This window comes from Amphiprion ocellaris, chromosome 11 (genome assembly GCF_022539595.1).
Source record: "Amphiprion ocellaris isolate individual 3 ecotype Okinawa chromosome 11, ASM2253959v1, whole genome shotgun sequence".
Classification (NCBI taxonomy): domain Eukaryota; kingdom Metazoa; phylum Chordata; class Actinopteri; family Pomacentridae; genus Amphiprion; species Amphiprion ocellaris.
Genome location: NC_072776.1, coordinates 35,681,811 through 35,706,711, shown reverse-complemented (window position 1 = coordinate 35,706,711; position 24,901 = coordinate 35,681,811). Strand labels below are relative to the sequence as shown.

Here is a 24,901-nt window from a genome sequence, read left to right as displayed (position 1 = left end):
ATATATGGAGTTGATGCACGGAGAATTAAAAGCATTGCAGAAGAAAAGGACACAAGAAAAATGTCATGTTTGTTTCATGCAGTAATTTGAGAACTTCCTGTAAATCTGATGATTTTTGTTGCTTGATGTGTGTCATGATTTATTTGCAGTCAGCTGGTTTTAGTTTCACTTTGTCGTTTTTTTGATTTTCTCGATACATCAGCTTTTTCATCAAAGCGTTGAGGTCGTGATGTCTCCAGTCAGGTTTTTGAACATCCAAACTGAAAAACATTTACAATTACTATAATTATTTTGCATCAGCTGGAACCTTTAGCTATTAGTAGATACTCAGACCTGTAGATCTCAGCTTTCTCCACACTTGATTTTTTGAAACATTGCTCAGATAAATGATATTCATTAAGTCCTCAAGTTCTTCTCTTCATGTAGCAGAAATTCTGCATGCTGCAAGCTGTAATAATAATAAAAGACTACTTCATCACATTTAAGTCTCTGCACTCATTCAGTACCTTATTTCGTTCTGTATAAGTAGGCAATATAAGAGCAAATAAGTTTGTAGTAAGTAATACTTGCTAATCTTTATATATTAGTATTCCTAAAGGGCAGAAGATACATTTATGGTCACAAAAATGTCTTTATTTAACAAGAGCATAATTTAAATTCTCCTCTAAAGCAGTTTTTACATGAATCTCTAATTTCAGATATTCTGTCTATGTAACATTTAGCTTATTAATTCCATGTACTGAGCAGTTGAATTGCTGTGCCTTGTTTGGTTGAAAGCCGTGTCACGCAGATCTCCCTCGCTGCAATTCAATTTAGAAGTAATTAACTAAATTAACTAAATCAACATGTGTAAACAAATGAAAGTGTTGTGAAACAGCAGTCATTTTATCTTCAAAACAGAATTTCTGATCAGTGGTGGGTCCGAAACTACATGTAACACACAGTGCAGTATTTGTACAGGTTCTGGGTCTGTCGTGGTTTTGTCAGAGATGTGGCCCGGTGCCATGTTCTGTCCATCACGGATGATCAGTCTGTATGTGGAGAACCTTCTGTCTGAGAATGGAGCACACACAAAGCTTATGCTTATAATAGACAATGCAGATGACTGCTGCCAGAAATGTATAGATGGAGAACCATTGTTACATGTTAATGGGCCCTGTTCAGCAAAAGTCATACTGCTAATTCATCAGCTTTGCACATTTGCATAACAACACAACATGGCCCCTGGGACTTTGTATAAAAAGGCCCTGGAATTATGGAGTTGGCAGAGCAAGTTGAACCATCCACTGGGAACAACCTAAACCACCACCATGGGCAAGGTAATGGGATGTTTACCTACACATTTTAGACTTCCAATTACAGTTTGCATAAAACAAAATTGAAGCACTGACACCTACACCCCTCATCTCTGACTTGTGGTGTGTTTCAGATCGTCTTCTACGAGGACAGGAACTTCCAGGGTCGCTCCTATGAGTGCATGAGCGACTGCTCTGACATGTCTTCCTACCTGAGCAGGTGTCAGTCCTGCAGGGTGGAGAGCGGCTGCTTCATGGTCTACGAGAGGCCCAACTTCATGGGAAACCAGTTCTTCCTGAGGAGGGGCGAGTACCACGACATGCAGCGCATGATGAGCATGGGAATGATGTTCGACTCCATCAGATCCTGCAGAATGATCCCCTTCGTAAGACACTTCCCTTTGACTACTGTTAATGTAAACCTGCTTTGTTCTTATTAACATTCTGTAGTGGCCATACTCATGTTGTTCCTGCGTTAAATTACAGCACAGAGGCCAGTTCAGGATGAGGATCTACGAGAGGGAGAACTTCAGCGGTCAGATGTCTGAGCTGATGGACGACTGCGACAACATCATGGACCGTTACCGCATGTCCGACTGCATGTCCTCCCAGGTGATGGACGGCCACTGGCTGATGTACGAGCAGCCCCACTTCAGAGGCAGGATGATGTACCTGAGGCCCGGAGAGTACAGGAGCTTCAGGGAGATGGGAATGAGCGGCATGAGGTTCATGAGCATGAGGCGCATCACTGACATGTGTTAGAGCTCTGTATCTGACTTTAGTAAATTAAAATGAGTAATTCATAACCTTGTTTGTCAAATCTGTGCTTTCTTCATCTGGTTTTGTTCCTAATAATATCTAACAAAATTAGAGAATAATCTGAAATATAAACAGCACAGTCCATGTCCCAAATATACACAAATAACAGTGGTTCCATCACCTAATTTACTACTCATTAACACCGATCATGTCTTTTTTAATGGGGTAAAATTGTTATTGGGCTGCAATCATGTTTACTACTAATTAATACTATGAACAAGATGCTAGTGAGTGTAACTTACCAGGAAACAAGACACAGCTAAATTTGTACTGCAGTTGCTCCAGAGCAAATGCACTACTCATCAAATAGTATATACCATAACAATACACTTATTGTGTATGGTGTATTGCTTTCAAAGCATATAGTTACTCTGGATGGCAGTACATTGGCCTCCAGTACTACTGTGAGGAACCTCGGTGTTATCTTTGACCAGGACATGTCCTTTAACTCACACATAAAACAAATCTGTCGGACTTCCTTTTTCCACCTGAGAAATATTGTGAAAATCAGGAACATCCTGTCTCAGACTGATGCAGAAAAACTAGTCCATGCATTTGTTACTTCTAGGCTTGACTACTGCAATTCCTTATTATCAGGTTGTCCCAATAGCTCTCTGAAACATCTACAGCTGATCCAAAACGCTGCAGCCAGAGTACTGACGGGAGTTAGCAAGAGAGATCATATTTCTCCTATATTGGTTTCTCTTCATTGGCTTCCTGTTAAATATAGAATTCAAAATCCTTCTTCTGACATATAAAGCTCTTAACAACCAATCTCCATCATATCTTAAAGACCTGATAGTACCATATTATCCTAGCAGAACTCTTCGCTCTCAGACTGCAGGCTTACTTGTTGTTCCTAGAATCTCTAAAAGTAGAATGGGAGGCAGAGCCTTCAGTTATCAGGCACCTCTCCTGTGGAACCAGCTCCCAGTTTGGGTTCTGGAGGTGGACACCCTCTCTACTTTTAAGACCAGGCTTAAAACCTTCCTTTTTGACAGATCTTATAGTTAGGACTGACTGGGGGACCCTGAGGGGGTCAGCTGGAGTCTTCCTCTTGGACGTCCCTTAGTTCTGCCCCTACTTCTGCTGCTACAGGCCTAGGCTGCTGGAGGACCTCTCTGGATGCACTGAGCCCTTCTCTATCTACCATTATATTTAATATATATATACCATTATTGCATTACACTCACTCTGTTTCTCCCTGTGTCCTTTCTCCGAGTGTCCCTGATCCCAGAGCTGGATGCTTCAGATCTGTGGTTGCTGTCCCATCAACTGTAACCCTCTATCTCTACCTCTCTATCTCTTCTGTCCCTCTCAACCCGCCCGGCCAGCAGGCAGATGGTTCCCCCCACATTAGAGCCGGGTTCTGCTCGAGGTTTTTTCCCTGTTAAAAGGGTGTTTTCCTACCACTGTCTCCTTAGGGCTGCTCTGGGGGTTCAGGCATATGGGTTCTGTAAAGCGTCTCGAGACAATTTGACTGTAATTGGTGCTATATAAATAAAATTGAATTGAATTGAATTATTATATGACATAAATTCTGTTGAATCCTTATAGAGTTGGTACCACATTTAACTGTAGCTACGCAGTCTTCATGTAAAAGTTCAAATTAAGACATATAATTTGTCTAAATAAAAACCCTTGTATAATTGGCACCACATTTTCCTGTAGCTTTTCGCTAGCTAGCTAAGTTAAACTCTGCGTGGGGCTTACGTCTTTCAGCTTGAACCCTGAGAAAGGATATTAGATATATTCAGTATGACATTTAAGACTAAAAAGTTCTGGCTAGATACAGGATGGGATCAGGCTAAAAGATTAATGCTCTAAGTCCCAGATTCTTAACAAGTTCGTGAGTTGCGTAGGGGACAAAGAAATGAAGTACCTGCAGAGTAAAAATAATTACCTTAGTATTAAATTAATGTGACATTTAGTTTATCATGGTAAGACCCAACACTGCTCTTACAGTTCTACAACTGAGGGCTAGCTCATGGTTAGCTCACGGTGGCTAACGGTTCATTAGCTCTAGGAGTACTGTTATCATAACTGGGAGGGCTGAAGGCCAAACCTATGAAAATGAGACTGTGAACAACATAAATCTTATTTATTTATTCTTTTTTTTGATCAGAGACCATGCTGTTAACTTAGAACACATCTGATGTATTGCATATAGAGTGTTAGCATTAAGCTAATTTTCATGTGCTTTATTTCTAAATGATAAAAATATCCAAGCATACATGAGCTACTGTGATATTATGAGTTTTCTGTTCTTCTCAGCTGTTTGCAAAGGTGAAGTCTACAAGTTCAGGCTGTAGATTCAGTTTTCTTTGACATTAAAATATGTCCAGTTACATTAATTAAAAATGACATAATCTGTAGTAAATACGTGTAACCCGGGTGATAAAACCCTAGTTAGAAATATAAATAAATAAGTATATCCTCCATTCCCGTCTCCAAAACGGTCCTGTCAAATGCGTAATGACGTCATACGTCACGCTGTGCGTCCTGTCACGTGACGGTGCGCGGCCAATCGGGTTGTTTTATATCCGGAAGTCACTCGCGAGCCGCGAGCTTCGAGAGGGGGACGCGTTGGGAACGTTTTTTGCAAGGTACGGTGCTATTTTCGCTTAATTTCGTAACATTAACTTTTAAAACTAAAGCAACACGTCTCAAACTATAGGAGCCAACTACTGGAGCCGCCAGGCGTCGTGTGGAGTCGCGGGTGTTGATTAAAGAAGGAATTGGTGAGTGCGTTAGCATTAGCATTCTTCTCATTCATTTCCTATAGGGTTCAACTAGCCACGCCACCATATTAATTTGAATGGGGCTGGTTAGCATTCATCTTTCATGCCCGGTTCTCAGAATATACATAACTAAATGAAACGAAATCACTGTGGTTTACTTATTGAAATGTGTGTTACCTATTTATGACTTTTAAATGCATATAGTGCCATTTTTAGGCCAGTTTGATTTGTTTATTGGTCCTATGCATCTCCATGCACTTTAAACCCAGTCCACTTAGTCAGTGTGACTGATTATGCACTTTAGCTTTGGATGCTTAGTATTTTTGACACTTTGATTGTAATGAATATTTTAATGTGACAAATATTATATTATTTATTGAATTGGGATTTATATTTTGAATTGAACTTTGATTATTTATATATTGTACAATATAAGAATTGACACTGCTATTTATAATTAATATTTAGCACTGTTTTTTTTGAATGTATTGGATTTATTTTGTGTGCACTGGAAACTTAATTAGTCCTGTCCTTTATATAGGCCAGGTGATGGCGAGCTAGACCCAAAGAACTATAGGCCCACACTGCCTGAAGAACCCTGGAGCTCGAACTGAAGTGAACTGAACTGGACCTCCTGCACCTCCTCCACCTGGTTGGGCTGGTAGGAGGCTCCTTTAAGGCAGCCGCCCCTCTCTTTTACTTTTTGCCCCTCGCAACAACTCATTCTTGGCCCAAACCCATTCACCACTCGTTCAACACTCCCTTTCCCTGGACACTGCCCTTTCCCTCTGGACTCTGGACGATTTGGGCCACTGAACTGTTGCATGTGTTCTATCTCGGGTGAACTTCAGAACTCTTTCGCGCGTCTAATGGATCGTTTCTCGCGTGTTAATGGATCCATCGAATAATGTTTTTTTGTGAAATAATTGTGACTTAATTCTGCACTTCTCATGAATGGCCATTCACTTTAAATGTTAAATGTTGTTTGTCTATGTCAAAATATAATATAATTGGTACCACCTAAAACTTATATCATTGTGTTCAGTCTCCTTTCCTCCACTCCTAGAGCCGAACTTAGATCTGTCTGATCTCTAGCCCAATTCAACCAATACTCTAACTGCAAACTAGTACTAATACAGCGCTAATAGTAGCGGCATATAGGCTACATACAACTAAAGATGTGTATTGTGAACACATAATATAATCAGTATAAAACCTGAGGAAACATCTAGAAGTAATAAGATCTAAATTCATTTGCTGTAACATTAAAATATCTCTACTGTTAGCATAAGTTCATGGCAAATAAAGAACACATATTTCATTTGAACAGCCAAAGCTCAGGTTTTTCTATATTAACTACTACTAATTTAGTTTAGCTGAAATAGTTCTGAAGACACAGAAATGCTGATTGTTCTATTTACTGGACAACACAAGACAAGTACCTGTAACATAATAACGCACTTTTGTTGTATGGCTCTTTTAGTCACTGAAAACCAACATATCTGTTTCTGTCAAATACATCTGGAACCGCTTCTAAATGACAAAACATTGAGATGTTTTTACTTGTCAGTAGAGTGACAAAAAAAAAAGAATGACGTTGTGAAAATAATAAGCAGAATAACATCTGTGTATATTCTCAGTCCTCAGGTCATGGTGCTCGTAGGAGCTTCAGTAGAAACCATCTGTCAAAGTCAAGTCAAAGTCAGCTTTATTGTCAATTCTTCAATATGTACATGACATACCAAGGATCGAAATTTTGTTACTCTCTCTTCGTGCAACAGTAGACATTAAATAAACACTTAGAAAATAAGATATTAAAGGGCAAAAAAGAACAAAGGAAGCAAAACTAGAGCTGAGCAACAACTAAGAACTAAGAAAAGCAGAACTGAGTGAAATGTAAACATGACTATGAGATAAAGTGACGGATTTAGTGCAGAATACTCAGAACAGTGCAAATAAGTAACAGTCCAAGAAGTGCAAATATGCTTGATGGTTGAATGTACTATTACAGTGCAGGTCAGAGGTTATTGACCAGAGTTTGTGTATGTGGGGGAAGGGGGTGGTAGAGAGGGGAGAGAGACACAGACAATCCTTTCTGGACTTCTCTTGAAGGTTCTTGAAACATCTCACCTTCATCCAAGAAGCATGCTCAGTTCTAACTGACTAATGGGGAGTTCCAGAGTTTATAGTCCCTCCAGCTAACATGGCTGATGGTCCGTTCACAACCAGGACTCACTTGTTTGCAGGTGTAGATGCTGAGAAACCAGGAGGTCCAACAGCAATCATGGTGGAGCTGCCAGTTTACACAACAAAGGATGTGAATCTGTCCTGTCAGGAGTGACTCAGGAAGTTAACAATGGAGAAACTTTCTAATGAGAAACTTTATCAGAATAACATTGTGCATATAACTAGAAAAGGGGCTGCTCAGTGGCTCAGTGGTTAGCGCTTTCATCTTGCAGCTGGAAGATCCCCAGTTCAAGTCCCGGCCTTCCCAGGATCTTTCTCCATGGAGTTTCTATGTTCTCCCTGTGCATGTGTGGGTTTTCTCCAGGTTCTCCAGCTTCCTCCCACAGTCCAAAAACATGCTGAGGTAAATTGGTGATTCTAAATTGCTAATAGGTGTGAATGTGAGTGTGATTGTTTGTCTCTGTATGTAGCCCTGTGATAGACTGTTACCTGTCCAGGTGTCCTCTCCCTTCACCCTCAGTCAGCTGGGATAGACTCCAGCCCACCATGACTCTAATAATGGCTTAATGGATATAACAAGAAAAGCACTCAGAGAGCTCAGTCCTCCTCCAAGGCTGCTCATTCCCCCATATGTCAGAAATGCAGCATTTTTATTAGTTATTGATGATCAGAAATCACAGCAACATAGAATATGGTCATTTAATACAGATGAACCCACAAACTAAATGACCTTGCGCTGAGTACAGGTGTGTGTTCTGCACATGTACGTTATGTACAGATACCAGATCACGTGACCTAAATATGTAGCGGGCTGCAGGAATTGATGGGACTCAGAAACACCCCCACAATTTAATCAGCTGTTCCTTGGATCATTTCTGATGGATAAGTCCTGATAAGTCCTCAGCAGTGGATTTGTAGTAGGATCACAATCATGTGATCATGTAGTGTTCACTTGTCATGGTTACAGTGACGCTGTGCTGCTATCTGGCAATGATACAGAAATCTTTAATAAATCCATGGATCCAGACTATAAGCTGCATCACTGCCAGAATCTGATCACCTGGTCCTTGTGTCATTTCTGACCTTCAATGGAAATTTCATCCAAATCTGTTGATCTGTTTTAGAGTAATGTTGGTAACAGACAGACAGACAGACAGACAGACAGACAGACAGACAGACAGACAGACAGACAGACAGACAGACAGACAGACAGACAGACAGACAGACAGACAGACAGACAGACAGACAGACAGACAGACAGACAGACAGACAGACAGACAGACAGACAGACAGACAGACAGACAGACAGACAGACGCCGATCGGCACATAGCTCTGCAGCGTTCCTTGGCGGAGTAATAATCTGTAGTATGACTATAAACATATACATGATACTGAAGTTTACCCAGCTAGATGTAAAAATATTGAAATATATGTTGCCTTTTTTGTATATTTTGCACTAATATGAAAATAGCTTTGGTTAATTTGAAATCGACTGACTTGTACAAATCTCACACAAAATGTCCAATCTTTAAATTATACTTTTTTCCACTTCTTTGTTTCAGAATTTTTGTGATTAATGTGTAGATGTGCATGAATTTGTATGTTTTTTCTCACCGACTTGTCATTTCGTAAAACGAAAGTTGAAACATGGAGGTTAAAGTAGCGCTGATAAATGACTAAACTGGAGGGGAGAGGTTTCCCTGCTAATATTTATCTCATTCACTCAATCAACACATAACTCAGCTTGGACAACACAGAAAAAACCCAATGCTATCTTTGTCTGGATATATGTTTGAGATATATATGAACGGTAGCATGGGCCTATTAAAAGGATAAAATGCTGTCATCTGATGGTGAACCCTAAAGCTCACTTCTTTTACTGGATATTGTTGTCTAGACTTTGTGATTAACTGGTTTCTAGTGTATAGATTCAGTAGTTTCTACATCTGCTGCTTCAACACACATTTCCAGTGTTTGTGGTGTGTGTTTCAGATCACTCACTAATAAGAAATGCAGAAATTTAAAAGAGAATCACTAGATTTTATTTAGAATCTTGCTTTTATACACCACCGCTTTAATAACAGGAGTCCATGATGCGCCTCATGCTCATGAACCTCATGCCGCTCATTCCCATCTCCCTGAAGCTCCTGTACTCTCCAGGCCTCAGGTACATCATCCTGCCTCTGAAGTGGGGCTGCTCGTACATCAGCCAGTGGCCGTCCATCACGTTGCAGGACATGCAGTCGGACATGCGGTAACGGTCCATCATGTTGTCGCAGTCGTCCATCAGCTCAACGTTCTGACCGCCGAAGTTCTCCCTCTCGTAGATCCTCATCCTGAACTGGCCTCTGTGCTGTAAGTGGAAATGAGGATGTGAATCACAGAGATCTGAACTCAGACTGTTTTCATTCCTGGATCGTTGTGTTTTATGTGTGTGAAGCACAGGAAGCAGAAACCCTACCATGGGGATCATACGGCAGGACCTTATGCAGTCGCTCATGCCCATACGCTGGTAGTCGGAGTACTCTCCCCTCCTGACGAAGAACTGGTTTCCCATGTAGTTAGTGCGGTCGTAGACCATGAAGCAGCCGCTCTCCACCCTGCAGGAGTGACACCTGCTCAGGTAGGAGGACATGTCAGCGCAGTCGCTGCTGGTCTCATAGGAACGTCCCTGGAAGTTCCTGTCCTCGTAGAAGATGATCTGAAAAATAATGAAATAAGAAACCATTAAGGTGACACCACTGACCCTTTAAAATCCACATTATTTTTTCAGCAGAAGCTGTTTTGAGTGAGGAGCTGAAGCTACACACCTTGCCCATAGTCATGGCTACAGTTGTTTTGGTTCAGAAGGACTGCACAGTTTTCTCGATGTACCGGCGGTGGTTTTATACCTGACCTGCACTCAAAGGATGCATGACCCCATTGTTGAAATTCCTGACAGAGCAACATGGAGCAGAGGCCCCAGCGCAGTTCAATTCAAAGGGACCTTCAACGGGTGGTGATTTGCGGTGGTTGCATTTGTGAGAAGAGGCCCCGCTGTGCATTGTGTTTGCTGCTGAATAACAAAAAGCGTGGTTTCCACAAACATACCTTTATTTAAGGGCTCAGTAAATATACAGTCAACTGGAACTATTAATTGTTTCTGCAAAAAATAATGTTCATTGCTTGACAGAGTAAATTATCCTGCTAAAAACCGGATGCTGGGATCTATGTGTTGGAGTTTTTGATCTAAGGTTTTATTATTTTATTTTCATGTTCTGTCTTTTTAACCTTTATTCCTTTGGAAACTAGTCTCTGTCTTACTATTGGTATGTCAGTCATTTCTGAAGCACTTTGAGCTGCATTAAGCTGAATGAAAGATTCAGAACAAATATGGTTTCATTGACTGATTGATTGATTGATTGATTGATTGATTGATTGAGTATATAATTCAGACTGAACTGACAGTTGGAGCCTAAAATCTGGACTCTTGTTTTATTAATGTAACTTATATTAAAACATTTATTTGATTTATCAAGCTAAACTAAGGAAGATATATTGCTGCTTCTTTTATCTGCAGAACATTATCATTTTGTCTTGTATGTATTTTTCAGTAATTCTTGAGGGATTGTGGACAGTGAATTGCACAGATTTTATTACTGTAAAGCCTACAAAGACTTGTGGGGCTTGTTGTTGTTGATTTATTCTCAAGCATCATTTTAAAATAATCTATTTGAGGAAGAAAGTCAGCTGTCTTTAAAAAGGTAAACTGCATGCAAAGGTCTGTCAAATACAACTGAACAAAACCATTCATATTTTCAGATCTGGCACAGTTTATTCCACACGACCTCATGAATCTGCAGGTCTATCCCTTTATGAACAACTAATTAACACGTTCTTATGTCATTAGGCTGCTGAAGCATGTTTAACTATTATAGGAGGAACATTAAAACTCCTGTGTAATAAAAGAGCCTTGATGAGACTAAATGACGTGAATTTTTCACACCTTTTGGTTTCTTTACCTTAAAGTAAAGTCGCTGATGTTGCTTCTCATTGAAACTTGGTCAGTCTGATGTTGTTGTGAAACTGATTCTGCCCTCTATTGTCTGAAATCACTGGTAGCTGTTGTGGACGGTGTTAAACGTTGTGAGTCCGTTAGCATCCACTTAGGTCTGCATGAAATAAATTTATTCATTTCACCGAGTTCGCACAAGTTGGCGCATGATGACAACACTACAAGGACTGTAGTAAATGTAAACACAACCTACTGTTCATGTACATTACTGTTCAACAGTCTGGGGTCACTTAGAAATCTCCTTATTTTTGAAAGAAAAACATTTTTTCCAGTGAAGATAGCATTAAATGAATGATAAATCCAGTGTAGACATTGTTAATGTGGTAAATGACTATTGTAGCTGGAAACAGCTGATTTTTAATGGAATATCTCCATAGAGGTACAGAGGAACATTTCCAGCAACCATCACTCCTGTGTTCTAATGCTACATTGTGTTAGCTAATGGTGTTGAAAGGCTCATTGATGATTAGAAAACCCTTGTGCAGTTATGTTAGCACATGAATAAAAGTGTGAGTTTTCATGGAAAACATCAAATTGCCTGTGTGATCCTAAACTTTTCAACGGTAGTGTATGTATATCACTAAATGTATATTTTTTAGTCTTTTTTTGTACGTTCTTGACAAAAAAGCCAAAATATATTGCCTATGATTCAAATGTTGAAAAGCAATAAAAAGGGTCAGGAGGCTAAATACGTTTTACAGGCACTCAGTGAAAAAATCTGTAGAATTCTTGAAAATCCACAGTATCTGTGAGTGGTGGCAAAATGTACCAGATAGGCAAAACTCAACATAAAGCAATGTTCACCAGTAAAAAATAAAACAGACTATGTCCAGTCTGTGTGAGAACTAAAGGCAGCAGCATCCAGGCTGTATGATGGAGACCAATGTGACGCTAATGCCGTTAGCACATCTCAAATCTGATGCCTTTCTTGCGCTCTACAACTTCATGGCGCAACACCAAACTGATGGTTGCAGCGATCCACCTGCCTGAACCTTTTACCACATGTATGTTGATGCTGTATGTATGACTTGTGCATACTCTACTGTTCAAAAATTTCAGGTCATCCAGACAATTCCATGTTTTCCATGAAAACTCCCACTTTTCTCCATGTGCTAACATAACTGCACAAGGGTTTTCTAATCATCAATGAGCCTTTCAACACCATTAGCTAACACAATGTAGCATTAGAACACAGGAGTGATGGTTGCTGGAAATGTTCCTCTGTACCTCTATGGAGATATTCCATTAAAAATCAGCTGTTTCCAGCTACAATAGTCATTTACCACATTAACAATGTCTAGACTGGATTTATCATTCATTTAATGTTATCTTCACTGAAAAAACTGCTTTTCTTTCAAAAACAAGGACATTTCTAACTTACCCCTAACGTTTGAATGGTAGTGTATGTTCATTAACAAAACGGGAAAAAAAAGGTATAATTTCTGAACATCAAGTTGACGTTTATGACTCGGCCCTGTGACGGCTCATGATAAAACATCCCTTGTGCTCCAAAGAGGTCAAACCACGACACCACATCTTTCCCATAAAAATTCTCAGATACTTCCAAGTATTTTTGTTTATAGTCTAATTCTTACTCAGCAACAGCTAGGACATTAACTCTCACTTAAAGGACAGCTGAATGCACAGGTTTCTGTTCCATCACTGTGCCTGGACTGATCATGTTTACTGTCATGCAGTGATCCTGAGCTAAACAACGTTAAAAATGATGCCAACCTTTGAGTCAGTCATGAAGAAACAACAGATTTCTAGGTTTCATTTTCCATGTGTATTGGGGTTTTGCATTCAAATGATACAATCTGTAAAGAGTTAAATCAAATTCAAAGATTACCAACATTGAAAATATCTGTTTATTTCTGAGAGGTTGGATTAAAAGAAAAAACAAACTGATGAAGTGAAGTTAGCAGGATTCAGTGATGCGTCTGACGGAGTTGAATCTCCAGTTGTCGTATCCCATCTCCCTGAAGCTCCTGTACTCTCCGGGCCTCAGGTACATCATCCTGCCTCTGAAGTGGGGCTGCTCGTACATCAGCCAGTGGCCGTCCATCACGTGGGCAGACATGCAGTCGGACATGCGGTAACGGTCCTGGATGTTGTCGCAGTCGTCCATCAGCTCAGACATCTGACCTCCGAAGTTCTCCTTCTCGTAGATCCTGATTCTGTAGTTACCTTTGTACTGCGAGGAGAAAATGTAAGGATTAATGTGAGGAAGCTTGGTGTTTCCTGATATCTGGATATTTTGCTGTCTGATTGCGTTACCATGGGGATCATACGACAGGACCGGATGCAGTCACTTAAACCCATCATACGCTGGTAGTCGGAGTACTCTCCCCTCCTCAGGAAGTACTGCTGACCCATGAAGTTGGGCCTCTCGTAGACCATGAAGCAGCCGCTCTCCACCCTGCAGGACTGACACCTGCTCAGGTAGGACGACATGTCGGAACAGTCGCTCATGCATTCATAGGAGCGACCTTGGAAGTTCCTGTCCTCGTAGAAGATGATCTGCAGCCAGCAGAATTCAGAAACCAGTTATTAGTGAATCTTAGAGCCAAATGAAAGCCTCCATGTCCCCTGTGATTACTTACGTCGCAGCAAACTAACACAATAAATGACATTTTAGATGTTTGGTAATAAAAGATAACCAATGTATATTTTCAGTAAAAATGAACGTCTTGGTGTCAAAATTTAGAACACAAACTTTGACTCAAAGCTTAATTTGGAATGCCTTCATTCATCTTCAGCGTGTTTAATTAAAAGATGTTAACTGATCTGTTCCTCGGAGGCAGGACATTGTTCCAGACCACAGACAAGAACTGCATCAGAACCAAAGCAGCACATTTGAAAATGAAGTTATTTTTACTGGGAATCAGGTTTAAACAAACAAAAAAACAATGACTGAAAAATCTGATAATCAACCGATCAATCAAGAGTTGATCCCAACAATAAAACGTTAAACCATTCATCTGGACATTTTAGAGGAACACATGAAGAAGAGGTCGAGTGTCAAACACTGAGTATCCTGCATTCTGGTGAGCTTTTAAGCACCAACTTATTCCTTTTCTGCATCAATTTATAGTGGAAACGGCTTCACCTCTGTAAAGGAAAACATTCAGCCACAGTAAGGATCGTATTTTGTCAGCATGAAATACTTTTTTTCTTTCATGGTTTTACCCTGAAGCCTCCACCCTGCAGTAAACCAGAGAGTACAGAATAACTCACCTTGCCGTGCATGCTGGCTGATAGATTGAGTGATGCTATAGCGATCCATTCCTGGATTCAAGCCTTTTTTATACCTAACGTGACATCAAAACAGTGGATGACACTATTGTATGGAAGCCATGAGTCAGCAGCAGCAGCGGTGCCTCTGTTAGTGAATGCTGATGGGAAAGAGTTATTCAGCTCGCAGCCTCATTCTAGATCAAATCATTTACGTTCGTGGCTTTGAGCCAATAACAAATGATCTTTTAATTTCTTCCGTTGGACTGAACAACGTCCACATGTCAACTGAAAAGTAAATGCTTGTGTAACTTTTTCTAAAGGTGTTCATTTATTATGTGACTGCAGCAGAAGATAAATCTGACTCCGGGCAAACAGCACGTTTATATTCATCATTAGCTGTTAGCATCACACTAGCTAACGTGGCTTTGTGTGATGTTGGGAGTTGGTTAACAATTTGCGTAAAGCCTTTCCCAATTCATTGTAAAATCACTAAGAGCAGTAGATTGTACAGCAGCTATCTACCCAAACACCCAGTTTTACCTTATTTTAGAGGTTTGTACTCATTAATGCATAGAAGCTGCACACATTAAATGTGTTTTCAGTGTGTAACCTGTTATTTAGGTGCTTTTTGATGCCTGCTCAGCCAGGCCTGTCTTTGATTAATAAATCAGCAGTTAAAATTAAAACAGGGCCCCAACCGGACCGTTAATATTTAGAAGAAATATTAAGAATCTGATCAATCTGATACAAAGAAACGTTGTTTATTCCAATTGTTCTTTCACCAGCTTCATAAACCTGATAATTAAAGATGTTTCTTTGATTTAAATCAGATTGTATTATGTTTGATGACATTTTCTGTGTCATAATCCTTCAATGTTTTTATGATATACTTTTACATATAGTTTAATTCTTTTCAGGTAAAATGTGAGTAGATAAGGATTTTCCTGTCTTCATTAGTAATCCTAATCATTGTTTATTTAGTGTATTACAGAATGTATTGAAGAACAGAAAAAAAGGTTCATTTTAGTTTTTTATTTCAAATTGAGAACGTCTAACACATGTCAGTGATGCGCCTCATGCTCATGAACCTCATGCCGCTCATTCCCATCTCCCTGAAGCTCCTGTACTCTCCAGGCCTCAGGTACATCATCCTGCCTCTGAAGTGGGGCTGCTCGTACATCAGCCAGTGGCCGTCCATCACGTTGCAGGACATGCAGTCGGACATGCGGTAACGGTCCTGGATGTTCTCGCAGTCGTCCATCAGCTCAGACATCTGACCTCCGAAGTTCTCCCTCTCGTAGATCCTCATCCTGAACTGGCCTCTGTGCTGCTTGGAGACAGAACCAATACTTAACGTCCAGTGTTGTGTTGAGTTGGCTCTGCTGTGAGAATGTGCTGATGAGTACCTACCATGGGGATCATACGGCAGGACCTGATGCCGCTGCTCATTCCCAGCATGCTCATGTAGTCAGAGTACTCGCCCCTTCTCATGAAGAACTGGTTTCCCATGAAGTTGGGCCTCTCGTAGACCATGAAGCAGCCGCTCTCCACCCTGCAGGACTGACACCTGCTCAGGTAGGAGGACATGTCGGGGCAGTCGCTCATGCACTCATAGGAGCGACCCTGGAAGTTCCTGTCCTCATAGAGGATGATCTGAAACAGAGGAGAAACTCTCGTTTAGACTCTGATGCGTCCAGATTATAGCATGACTTCAGACGTCGTGTGGAGCTTACCTTGCCCATGCCCATGCTCATGTCGGTGGTAGACATACTTGTAGGTGAGCTGCTACTGTTGCACTGCTGTCCTGTTGGGTTTAACCCTTGCTTTTATACCTGACCGAACCCTACAGAGGCAGCGGGCCCCCTTTGTGTAAACGCCTGACCCAGCAACATCGTATAGAGCAGCGTAGTGGCTGCCCAACATCACATGACTGGGCCTCGAAGACTTCACAAATCATACACCTATGACCAGGTAACAGAGACCATTTCAGAGTTATAAGGTTTTATGAGGTCTGTTTCAGAATATTAGATATGTTAACCCTGAGGCAGTTTGATCTCATTCAGGTTGTTTAAGATAACAGTAATATTAGATATATCAGTGCTGCTTATTGTTTATGAGAAATTTGTTGTTGATGTTATTATAGAGGATAACAGCTCTAATTTTAAAAACCAAGCAGACAGAGTTCAGTTCTTTAGACAACAGAGTGAATGAAAATGATTGACCTATTTTATGTGTGTACAGATTTTCAAATTCAGTTCAAAACAGTTCTGACAACCTGCCCTTTTTAAAAATCACTTATTGATCACATGCAAATAAATTAGAGTCTTAATGGTGTAGCAGCAGGAATTACTAGAAATTTCAGGGTTTTTTTTTTATTGTCTGCAGTAACAAAAACATTACAAGTTCCAACTAAGAAAACAATTAATGTTGGACTGGTTTGTGTTTGTTACTCAGTGAACTAACACTACCGGTCAAAAGTCTGGGGTCACTTAGAAATGTCCTTATTTTTGAAAGAAAAGCAGTTTTTATCAATAAAGATAACATTAAATGAATGACAAATCCAGTGTAGACATTGTTAACATGGTAAATGACTATTGTAGCTGGAAACAGCTGATTTTTAATGGAATATCTCCATAGAGGTACAGAGGAACATTTCCAGCAACCATCACTCCTGTGTCCTAATGCTACATTGTGTTAGTTAATGGTGTTGAAAGGCTCACTGATGATTAGAAAACCCTTGTGCAGTTATGTTAGCACATGGATAAAAGTGGGAGTTTTCATGGAAAACATGAAATTGTCTGGATGATCCCAAACTTTTGAACAGTAGAGTAGTTTCAAAGTTTAAAAAAGGCAGAACTTCTGTTTTCTGTAAGTAATACTCCCATATCTTATGTTGGTTTCTGCAGTGGCGACCAGTTTGAATAATTCCTTAATTCTAATTTGTCACATGTGATTGGCTAATAGCTCTAAAGACTTTAATTTTTATTTAAATACAACAGTTTTTTTTAACAAGGGAGCCTCTGGACATTAAAATCTCTTTTTCAAGGAAGACCCAGCCAAGAAGGACACTATTATAAAAGTGCAAAAATGATAAAATCGAGCATAACAACGACCGACATTAAACCACCCAGTTGACGCCCACATGAACCACATTCATACAAAGACGCCAGTCAGAGTAAATATTACAGCAAAATGCTTTAATCATAGCATACAGCATAAACAGTTGGTGAATTTAACCAACAGATGTTAGTCAAGCAATGAGAATAAAAGTGTTATAAGAGGTTTCAAAGAAGTCATTATTAGCTTGTTCATGAAACACAAGTTTAAGTTAGGAGTTGTAACTGTATTTCACTCCTGTACAATATAAACCTAAAAATGACCAGTAAGACAATGAGAAGAATTTCTGTTGTGTCAGATTTTGACAACATTAATCTCGTGGTTACCGTCACAGGTGACCACAGCGAGACGTCTGCCTCAGAAATGACATTCTACGTCCTTTGGTGTTTTATTTGCTGTACAGATATTCATTCAAGTGCTGCTACATAATCAGTGTGGAGCATCCCAGCAAATACAAAAAGGAAAGCTTTGAACACTTTAGAAACCGGCAAGTAAATAAAGGAGTGAACGGCGTTTACCAGCAGCCACTGGTTTGTTGCAGTGATTTTGCTTAACCGTGCGTTCTGAGGGTGGTTGAGTCCTCACAAGACTGAGAAAACCCCCAATCTGAAATATGTCCTCCTTTGGTCTGTAAAGGAAATCATAAACGTGTGGCATCCCCCTTCCCAACTGTACATTTTTTCGTGCCCATATAATTTGCTAATTAATGATTATGCACTAAGAATTAATTCACCATTACCAGTGCTTTTGAATCATCTTTGACAACTAAATCAACCTATAAGTATAATTTAAATCCATTGCATTTGAAGACAGAGTATAGTTTTTACCTGAAAATTAATTTTTTAAGTCTTATCCATACATCTCTATGCCTATCTCCACAGGGCTGTGTCTTTGCTGGTTTGACTGCACCTCATCATCATTCACTCTGGCTTGTTTGTATTTCTTTAAACCAGTCACTGTTGTCTTGGGCACTGCCAAGCCCAGGATGCATCAATGGTGCCCCTGCAAAACTGTGACAGAGGGAATCCATTTGGTGAAACATTTGCATGCAGGAAGTCGAATCTTTCAGTGTTGCAGAATCTTCAGTGTGTCGGCTGCTGCTCAGAGGTTGTTTTATGACGTGAAGTTGATTTTAAAAACCGTAACATTCACAAAGTGGAAGACAAGGAAAACATGCAGGAAATATGTGGCACAAATGGCAGAATGATACCTGAAGTCAACGTGTGGTGGTCAAATGACCTCATACCCAGAATGTTAAGCCTCCTTTCATGGTGGTTTCAGCTTAGAATGAAAATCCCACATCCCTTTGCATATGTCTGGTATCATACTGGATGATGATCATTTACAGCTGATCAGTACACTTGACAAAAGTCAGATTAGTGCAGAATAGGATTTTTATTTATTGACATTGAACTGTGAACATTTACATGCAGGAGTCCATGATGCGCCTCATGCTCATGAACCTCATGCCGCTCATTCCCATCTCCCTGAAGCTCCTGTACTCTCCAGGCCTCAGGTACATCATCCTGCCTCTGAAGTGGGGCTGCTCGTACATCAGCCAGTGGCCGTCCATCACGTTGCAGGACATGCAGTCGGACATGCGGTAACGGTCCATGATGTTGTCGCAGTCGTCCATCAGCTCAGTCATCTGACCGGCGAAGTTCTCCCTCTCGTAGATCCTCATCCTGAACTGACCTCTGTGCTGTAGACGAAACATTTAAAATATGGTCACACAACCACCGATGGTATCCAAACAAAATGCGACCTGCAGCAGGGGTACCTACCATGGGGATCATACGGCAGGACCTGATGCACTCCCTCATGCCCATCATGCTCATGTAGTCGGCGTACTCGCCCCTCCTCATCAGATACTGGTTTCCCATGAAGTTGGGGCGGTCGTAGACCATGAAGCAGCCGCTCTCCACCCTGGCAGAGTGACACCTGCTCAGGACAGAGGACATGTCAGAGCAGTCGCTCATACACTCATAGGAGCGACCCTGGAAGTTCCTGTCCTCGTAGAAGATGATCTGAAACACAGTAAATAACAGCAGTTGTAATAAAAAAAGCAGCAAAAGTTAATTCACAAACAGTAACTTTTGCAAACCACATAAACATTTTGTACCTTGCCCCTCATGTTCATGCCGGAGTTGCTCATGTTGGCTGCAGATGAGTTATTGCTGTTGCTATTGCTGCTGCACTGCTTTCCTACCTGGTTTAACCCTTTCCTTTTATACCTGACCAAACGTAAAGAACCATTGGCCCTCCCCCTTACAGAACCGCTAACTCAGCAACTTACTATTGAGGCCCACAGAATGCCGAGGTTACGTCCATTTTGTCATCACTGGGGACCTCGCAGTCTTTAGAAAGGCCTTTTCTCTCACTACACAGAGCACTTTGTATGTGAATAGGCTGGCCCATGTGACTGTTAAGAACTGTGTGTTTGACCAGTGTGCTGCATACTGTTCCCACATTGGCTGTTTGAACTGAGATTTCTTGTTTTTAATTTGTCACAAACATAATTCAAACCTAGTGCACCTATGTATACTGCTGAGACCACCACAGATTACAGAAACGTTGAAATATATAAAAAATAACTTGGCTGTAGCACATGGTTTTCTATTTGTAAGTGGATTTATATATTTTAAGTGTCACATGTTACACAGAAACTTACAATTACATACAACCAAATTCTAGAGTGTTAGAGAGAATGTACTAGTATATGCTTCAGATTCATTTGTATTATGTAGAATAGTGTTGATGATACTGTAGGCTCTTAACCTTAGTATTTAAGTTGCTCAGGGAAATTTACGCATTACATAATATTGCAGGTTCTCAGCCTTAATGCAAGCAAGGAAATAAGTATGCTGAAGTATAATGTATGGTCCTGACCTTAATGTTTAAATTAGACAGGAAAGTTTCCTCATGTGTTGAAACCAGTAAAATCTCTGAAACGTGAACGTTGACCTAAGCAGCAGCACTTTTTGTGGCATTGCTCCCTTCATGCTGTTCTCAAAGGCTATCATTAGCTTGTTCAGGCCAGTGTAGCTGTTACTTAACCCATGTGAAGCTAACGTGGTGGACAACGTCTTGTTTTGGACAACTGAGCTTCCAAAGTTATCCTTTTTAGACTAACAGCTGGCGAAGATTTTGTGGTTTAAATAAATGTAGCTTCTTGTTTAAGCTATTGCAGCAGTTCATATTATCATGCAAACGTAGCTGCTGAAGTTATCCTGTTTAAGCTAATCTTGCTGAGTAAGCTTGTCTTGTTTTGGCTAATGTGGTGTATTTTAGCTATGTTGCTGGCGAATATTATCTTGTTTTGGTTATAATGGCTGCTAACCTTGTCATGTCATATGAACGGGTAAATGTAGTTACTAAAGTTATCTTGTTTAAGCTAATACAGCTGCTTAAGTTATTCTGTTTAGACCAGTGGTTCTCAAATTTTTTCTGTCGGGCCCCCCTTCGCAGGACAAAAAACTTTCGCTGCCCCCCCCCAATAACTTTGTGCATATATATATATATATATATATATATATATATATATATATATATATATATATATATATATATATATATATATATATATATATAAAAAAAAAAATAAAAATCTGTGAAAACATGAATATGCAGGGCTTTGTTATTTTATCTGATTCCATTTTGTTGTTTTTCACAGTAAAGATCAGGGGTGTCAAACTCATTTTAGTCCAGGGACCACATAAATCCAATCTGATCTCCAGTGGGCCCCACCAGTAAAATCACAGCATAATAACCTATAAATAACCACAACTCCAACTTTTCCCCTTTGTTTTAGTTCAAAAAAAGTACATTCTGAAAATGTTCACATTTAATGAACTATATTTTTACAAAATATTATGAACCTGAAATTTCTTAAGGAAAACAAGTTCAATTTCAACAGTAGCCTATTATTCCTCAGTTCATCATTTACACATGCATTGTAACTGCCAGATAACAGTTTATCTACAAAAACACAAAACATTCAGTCACAGGTTTCTGGAACTGAACAATCTAGTATTTCACTTCATGATCAGAACAACTTGTCAAGTTCTAGAAATTATTTTAAATTTACAGTTTTACAAATTTGCAATTTACAGTTAATGTTGTTGTAATTTTTATCATTTGTAAAGTCGTCCCGCGGGCCGAAATGGACCGTCTGGTGGGCCGGTTTTGGCCCACAGGCCGTATGTTTGACATTGCTGGTAAAAACAATCGGAGGAGATGAGCCGAGTACGTGACGTGATCAAGTACGCTGGTGTTCCGACTGCACATTAACGATGCGTTCTCCCATTCTCAGGAGTCTGTACTTCGGAGTCTGAACGGCCAGTGCATATACCATAGATATATACAGAAGATCATTGTTATTATTATTATTTATATCTATGGCATATACAATCTATGGGCCAGCACAATTTCAGTATTGTTGTACGTCGCGAAAAACAGGCCGACGTTAAAACAATAGTTCAGCTCATTAGTTCCGTGTTGAAGGACCTTTTCCTCCCAGTCGCCCACGCCCCCCCGACATGCCTCTGTGCCCCCTCAGGGGGGCGCGCCCCACTATTTGAGAAACACTGGTTTAGAAGAATATAGCTACTAAAGTTATCTTGTTAGCTAAGGCTAATGCAGTTGCTCAAGTTACTCTGTTTAGACTAGTATAACTACTAAAGTTATCTTGTTAGCTAAGGCTAATGCAGCTGATAAAGGCCTCTTATTTAAGCTAGTTTAACTACTAAAGTTATCTTGTTCCGGCTAGTGTAGTGCTTAACAGGGTCTTGTTGATGCTAACATAGTTCTAAATTTATTATGCTCAGGATAATGTAAGGATAGCTCCTGTTAGCTCTATGCTGTTGTCATGGCCATTCAGCCTGTCAGGAAATAATGCAGTGCTTGAGTGTTAGCCCAAATTGCATTTTATTTTACTTTTTCAGTACAAGAGTTTATGTTGTATGAAATCTGAATTAAACAGATTTTTTGGGTATTTGGAACACACTGAAATTTGATTGGCATGTGTACTGACTATCACATTTGTGGTATTGATACAGTTCTGTTATGCATAGAAAATAAAAATTCATTGCTAAAAAAAGTCCAACATTAAAGTCACCAATACAGGAAATAGAAAGTCTGAAAAGATGGAGGTGAGTTTATCTTTAGAAGTTCATGAAATAAATGAAGCAGTACAACATGTTTGGATTTTGTTGTACAACACAAGGAGAGGTAATCCTTCTAACAAGGGATAACAAGTATGTAAAGGTCTCCCTCTAGGTGGTGCTACAAGAAAATAACATCATTTATGCCTTTTGGCGCATCGTTGCAGTTTGGGAAATCGGGATACTAAGCTTGTCAGTTGGTTAGATTTAATATTTTGTGTTGCCAGAGAAAAGGTCGACAAAGGTCAGGGTCAACAACAGCAAATTGACTTTGTACAGTGAAAACAATGTGTTGGTGGAGCATTTATCAAACGGACAATAGCACCAAGGTCAAATGGTCACCAGTGTCAGTGGACTCATGAATATCCCTGTTAAAGTTCTTCAGTCTGGTGAGTGGTTTTTAAAGCACTATTATGTGTTTTGTGTGATTATATTTTATAATACTCTAAATAGTTTATCATTATTTGTGCTAATACTCTATCTACATTGACAATGCTTTTTAGTTTGTTAGCAACACTTTCTTTTGTACTTGTTTTTTTTTGCGTGTCTGTGTGTGTGTGGGTGAAATCAGTAGTGACATTTACAGTAGTACAACAGTGTTTGTCAAAGTGTGTTGGAGACCTAATGAGACTACAACCTGTCAGCCTATAATGGTGAGACATTGTCATTACAACAGAAATGTTTAAAATAATCTTTTTAAAACTAACTTCAAGAGTGAAATATTGGTTTGTTGCAATAATAATAGCGTCAAACCATGAAAAAACTAGGATGATTAGTGGTGTTATTTTGTTTCTAAACTGAAAATACTGTTTTACAGCAAGTCCTGAAGTCCTTACTGCATTAATTCATGCATTTAAATGCTTTTTAATGTAAAATGTTGTGTCGATGCTGTGTACTAAAAATCCCTGGACATCTCTAGTCACTAGTGATAGAAAAATAGCAGCTCTGGCATCCAGTAAGTTGATAAGAATTGACTCAACAGGCACAAATATTTTGTCAAAAAGATTTATTTACGTTTGGTTTATTTAGACATATTCTACAGCGCTTCTTTACATGTCCATGATGCGCCTCATGCTCATGAACCTCATGCCGCTCATTCCCATCTCCCTGAAGCTCCTGTACTCTCCGGGCCTCAGGTACATCATCCTGCCTCTGAAGTGGGGCTGCTCGTACATCAGCCAGTGGCCGTCCATCACGTTGGCAGACATGCAGTCGGACATGCGGTAACGGTCCTGGATGTTCTCACAGTCGTCCATCAGCTCAGACATCTGACCGCTGAAGTTCTCCTTCTCATAGATCCTCATCCTGAACTGACCTCTGTGCTGTAAGTGGAAACGATGCACATTTTCAAAGTTGTTTCAACCTGTGGATGTTCAAATCTGTTTGAGAGAGGGGCTTGTAACCTACCATGGGGATCATACGACAGGACCTGATGCACTCCCTCATGCCCATCATGCTCATGTAGTCGGCGTACTCGCCCCTTCTCATCAGATACTGGTTTCCCATGAAGTTGGGGCGGTCGTAGACCATGAAGCAGCCGCTCTCCACCCTGGCAGAGTGACACCTGCTCAGGACAGAGGACATGTCAGAGCAGTCGCTGGTGGTCTCATAGGAACGACCCTGGAAGTTCCTGTCCTCGTAGAAGATGATCTGAAATGAGCAAAATGCATTAAACAATAAGCTCCAAAATATACATTGTATTTGATAATGAATGAGAACTAGCTGCTGAGCTGAGTGTGCTTACCCTGCCCATGGTCATGGTTGCTGTATTAGTTCTTCAGAGAACTGCTTTGCTACTGCACTGATGGTGGTCCTGTTCTAACTGTAACTTTTATACCTGACCGAATCCAAAGAATCTGCGGCTCCCATTGTGTAAAGCCCTGACCCAGCAACATGGTATAGAGGCCTATAGAGTGCTGAGGGGCATTTGTCACGTTTCCATGTGACTGGATCCCCTGGAAGACTTTAGAATGGATTTTTCCATAGGGAAACGAAAACAATTAGCATTTTTTGAAGGTACAATACAGTACAGCAGACAATAGTGTCTTTTAAAAAATGCTGTATGGCCTCTGAGTGATAAATGGACAATTTACAGACATCCTTTTGTGTGAAAACAATAGTCTGACATGCCAGTATATAATGCACATCTGTATGAACAAAACTTGTTTATCCAGTTGTTTGTAAAATTATGTACTGTAAATGCAAAACATAAAAAAAGTAAATATAACAGCATTGTTAGTCGGAATTACAATCAACTGCTTTATCAGATAGTGAAGTTACAATTTCTG

General features: G+C 40.1%; 6 protein-coding genes and 1 long non-coding RNA gene across 8 annotated transcripts; 2 read left to right on the top strand and 5 right to left on the bottom strand.

Annotated features, from left to right (window-relative positions):
* The first annotated feature begins 1,260 nt into the window (after positions 1-1,260).
* Positions 1,261-2,101, top strand: LOC111586596 (gamma-crystallin M1). The gene is made up of 3 exons (XM_023296349.3): positions 1,261-1,319; positions 1,430-1,681; positions 1,782-2,101. The coding sequence occupies exons 1-3, from the start codon at positions 1,311-1,313 to the stop codon at positions 2,055-2,057; spliced, it is 537 nt and encodes a 178-aa protein (XP_023152117.1). The 5' UTR covers positions 1,261-1,310; the 3' UTR covers positions 2,058-2,101.
* A 2,543-nt stretch (positions 2,102-4,644) lies between these two features.
* On the top strand, positions 4,645-5,885 carry LOC111586606 (uncharacterized). Its single transcript, XR_002748000.3, has 3 exons — positions 4,645-4,720; positions 4,792-4,855; positions 5,397-5,885. It is a non-coding gene; the product is annotated as an uncharacterized LOC111586606 (long non-coding RNA).
* A 3,177-nt stretch (positions 5,886-9,062) lies between these two features.
* Positions 9,063-9,978, bottom strand: LOC111586598 (gamma-crystallin M3-like). Its single transcript, XM_023296352.3, has 3 exons — positions 9,854-9,978; positions 9,505-9,744; positions 9,063-9,396 (listed from the first exon to the last, which is right to left on the bottom strand). Exons 1-3 carry the CDS (start codon positions 9,866-9,868, stop codon positions 9,118-9,120), a joined length of 534 nt encoding a protein of 177 aa, XP_023152120.1. The 5' UTR covers positions 9,869-9,978; the 3' UTR covers positions 9,063-9,117.
* Positions 9,979-12,951: 2,973 nt separating this feature from the next.
* Positions 12,952-14,490, bottom strand: LOC111586593 (gamma-crystallin M3-like). Its single transcript, XM_023296344.3, has 3 exons — positions 14,335-14,490; positions 13,375-13,617; positions 12,952-13,291 (listed from the first exon to the last, which is right to left on the bottom strand). Exons 1-3 carry the CDS (start codon positions 14,344-14,346, stop codon positions 13,016-13,018), a joined length of 531 nt encoding a protein of 176 aa, XP_023152112.1. The 5' UTR covers positions 14,347-14,490; the 3' UTR covers positions 12,952-13,015.
* An 861-nt stretch (positions 14,491-15,351) lies between these two features.
* LOC111586595 (gamma-crystallin M3-like) lies at positions 15,352-16,153 on the bottom strand. 2 transcript variants are annotated; one of them, XM_035942077.2, is made up of 3 exons: positions 16,068-16,153; positions 15,745-15,987; positions 15,352-15,664 (listed from the first exon to the last, which is right to left on the bottom strand). In XM_035942077.2, exons 1-3 carry the CDS (start codon positions 16,101-16,103, stop codon positions 15,386-15,388), a joined length of 558 nt encoding a protein of 185 aa, XP_035797970.1. In that variant the 5' UTR covers positions 16,104-16,153; the 3' UTR covers positions 15,352-15,385. The 2 variants fall into 2 exon arrangements, with proteins under 2 accessions (XP_035797970.1, XP_023152116.1); XM_023296348.3 differs by having other exon boundaries at positions 15,352-15,661.
* Positions 16,154-18,827: 2,674 nt separating this feature from the next.
* Positions 18,828-19,733, bottom strand: LOC111586589 (gamma-crystallin M3-like). The gene is made up of 3 exons (XM_023296337.3): positions 19,574-19,733; positions 19,236-19,478; positions 18,828-19,153 (listed from the first exon to the last, which is right to left on the bottom strand). Exons 1-3 carry the CDS (start codon positions 19,604-19,606, stop codon positions 18,875-18,877), a joined length of 555 nt encoding a protein of 184 aa, XP_023152105.1. The 5' UTR covers positions 19,607-19,733; the 3' UTR covers positions 18,828-18,874.
* A 3,869-nt stretch (positions 19,734-23,602) lies between these two features.
* Positions 23,603-24,509, bottom strand: LOC111586594 (gamma-crystallin M3-like). Its single transcript, XM_023296345.3, has 3 exons — positions 24,358-24,509; positions 24,021-24,263; positions 23,603-23,935 (listed from the first exon to the last, which is right to left on the bottom strand). The coding sequence occupies exons 1-3, from the start codon at positions 24,370-24,372 to the stop codon at positions 23,663-23,665; spliced, it is 531 nt and encodes a 176-aa protein (XP_023152113.1). The 5' UTR covers positions 24,373-24,509; the 3' UTR covers positions 23,603-23,662.
* Between the last annotated feature and the right edge of the window lie 392 nt (positions 24,510-24,901).